The sequence below is a fragment of the Eimeria mitis genome, genomic scaffold (genome assembly GCF_000499745.2).
Source record: "Eimeria mitis Houghton genomic scaffold, Emh_scaff938, whole genome shotgun sequence".
Taxonomy (NCBI): domain Eukaryota; phylum Apicomplexa; class Conoidasida; order Eucoccidiorida; family Eimeriidae; genus Eimeria; species Eimeria mitis.
Genome location: NW_013576910.1, coordinates 4,600 through 7,635, shown reverse-complemented (window position 1 = coordinate 7,635; position 3,036 = coordinate 4,600). Strand labels below are relative to the sequence as shown.

General features: G+C 26.0%; 1 protein-coding gene across 1 annotated transcript in view; it reads left to right on the top strand.

Moving 5' to 3' along the window:
• Positions 1–2,487: 2,487 nt before the first annotated feature.
• EMH_0025720 (uncharacterized protein) overlaps positions 2,488–3,036 on the top strand; it is a gene marked incomplete at both ends in the record, with an annotated part of 4,600 nt that continues 4,051 nt past the window's right edge. Inside the window, one exon of the mRNA XM_013502485.1 lies at positions 2,488–2,511. Within this exon, the coding sequence (XP_013357939.1) occupies positions 2,488–2,511 (24 nt within the window). The remainder of the gene's footprint in view (positions 2,512–3,036) is intronic.

The window sequence follows — 3,036 nt, the reverse complement described above, 5'->3', positions numbered from 1 at the left end:
ATGCATGCAGCCCGGCTGTCTGCATGCATGCATGCATGCATGCAGCCCCCTCTGTTTGCATGCATGCATGGATGCATGCAGTGTTGGCTCTGCGCCTCCCGCGTGTGTGTTGGTGGTGGTGGGGTTGTTGTTATTTGTAGATGCAGCAGCAAGTGTTGTTGCTGCTGCTTATAATATTTTTTTCTCTCTTTATATTTATATTTATATTTATTTGTTTTTATTTATTTTATTTATTTTATTTATTTTTATTTATTTTACTTTTTTGTTTTATTTTTTTATTTTCTTCTTTCTTTTCTCTATCCCTTGCCTTTCCCTATCTCATTACAATAACACCCGTTGCTGCTGCTGCTGTTGCTGCTGCTGCTGCTGCTGCTGCTGCTGCTGCTGCTGCTGCTGCTGCTGCTGCAGCAACAACGTGGTGTTGAGGCACCACCACCGCCAATAACAACAACCCCACCACCTCTAGGTCAAGCAACAATAATAAATAATAAATAAATAATATAATAAATAATAATAAAGAGAAAAAGAAAAAAGAAAAAGAAAAAGAAAAAGAAAAAAGAAAAAGAAAAAGAAATAATAATAAGATGAAAGAGAAATAAAAAGAAAAAGAAAAAGACAAAAAGAACAAATTATATTATATTATATAATATATTATATATTATAATATTATATAATATATAATATAATATAATATTATAATATATATTATTATATTATAATATATAATATAATATAATATATATAATATATTAATATGAAGCAATATCTCCTTGCTATCTGTTTTTCTTTGTCTCTTTTTTTCTTTTTTTTTTCTTTTTTTTTCTTTTTCTTTCTATTACATCTTTATAATAATAATTATAATAATACTTATAATATAATAAAATAATTTTAATACATTAAATACTCTGCTGCTGCTGCTGCTGCTGCTGCTGCTGCTGCTGCTGCTGCTGCTGCTGTCTCCTGCTGCTGTCTCCTCAAAACGCACAGAAACAAAAATTTTTTTGTTTTTTTTTTTGTTTCTGTTTATAATCCCAATAAACTAAATAAATAAATAAATAAATAATTTATTTAATTTATTTATTTATTTATTTATTTATTTATTTATTTATTTATTTATTTATTTATTTATAAAACTCTGCTCCTTATATCTTCTAGTCTTTTTAATATATCTGCTGATGTCTCCCCAAATCCACAGAAACAAAATTTTTTTTTTTTCTTTTTTTTTCTTTTTTTTTTCTTTTTTGTTTCTGTTTATAACCCCAATAAACTAAATAAATAAATAAATAAATAAATAAATAAATAAATAAATAAATTATAAAACTCTGCTCCTTATATCTTCTAGTCTTTTTAATATATCTGCTGGTGTTTTCTCAAAATCCACAGAAACAAAATATTTTTTTTTTCTTTTTTTTTCTTTTTTTTTCTTTTTTTCTTTTTTGTTTCTGTTTATAATCCTAATAAACTAAATAAATAAATAAATAAATAATTTATTTATTTATTTATTTATTTATTTATTTATAAAACTCTGCTCCTTATATCTTCTAGTCTTTTTAATATATCTGCTGGTGTTTTCTCAAAATCCTGAGCTATCCTGGTTTGTGTTGCAGCAGGCAAAGAAGAGAACATCTCGCATAGATCGCCATCCACTACGTTCTGTATACATACACATAAATATTTTTTTTATTTTGTTTTTTATTTTGTTTTTTATTTTGTTTTTTATTTAGGGTTTTGTTTAGGGGTTTGTTTTGTTTTTTTGTTTAGGTTTTTGTTTTTTGTTTTGGTTTGGTTTGGTTTGGTTTGGTTTTAGTTTTGTTTTATTTTATTTTATTTTATTTTATTTATTTAGTTTATTTATTAAATAAATAATTTATATTTTATTTTATTTTATTTTATTTTATTTTATTTTATTTTATTGAGTGAAATATCATCTGAGTAGAGATACATCTTTTGCGGTGTATGCACAGCTAAAAGAACAAATAAATTATAAATTATTTATTTAATAAATAAAATAAACAAATAAATAAAATAAACAAAATAAACAAAATAAATAAATAAATAAAACAAAATAAAATAAATAAAGAAAATAAAATAAAATAAATAAATAAAATAAATAAATAAATAAATAAAATAAATAAAACAAACCTTAAGAGGATGATAATAGGAGCGAAACATAGAGATCATATATAGGGTTCTATCACCGATAAAAACACCGTTCAACGCAGAAAATAAATAAAATAAATAAAATAAATAAAATAAATAAATAAAATAAATAAAATAAATAAAATAAATAAATAAAATAAATAAATAAAATAAATAAAATAAACCTTAAGAGGGTGATAATATGAGCGAAACACTCTGCCCGCATCATATATAGGGTTCTATCGACGATAAAAACACCGTTCAACGCAGAAAATAAATAAAATAAATAAAATAAATAAATAAATAAATAAAAAAACAAAATAAATAAATAAAACAAACCTTAAGAGGATGATAATAGGAGCGAAACATAAGGTGATCTCTCCCCGCAAGGGGGGGTGCTTCTGTACGCATAACCATTTCTAGGTGATGAAAGAAATCGAGCTGCGTATACACCCCAACACACACAAAAATATTTATTTTTTTTTTATTTTTTTTTATTTTTTTATTTTTTTTTGTTCTTTTTTAAGTCTTTGGTTCTTCTCTGCTTCTTCTTTGTTTTCGCACACATACACCCCACGCTTAGCTAGCTCTCACCCTCTGGCTAGCTGGTGTATACATAGAGCTAGCTAGCTAGCTAGCTAGCTAGCTAGCTAGCTAGCTAGCTAGGTATCTATCAATCTATCAATCTATCTATCAATCTATCTATCTATCAATCTACTTATCCATCTATATATTTATCTATATATCTATATATCTAGCTAGCTAGCTAGCTAGCTAGCTAGCTATCTGTGCTTCTTTTGTGTCTCGCTAGCTAGCTAACCCCTTCTTGATTTCCCTGTATACCCCCCCACCCATCTAGCTACCCAGCCAGCCATACACACACACACACATATATAT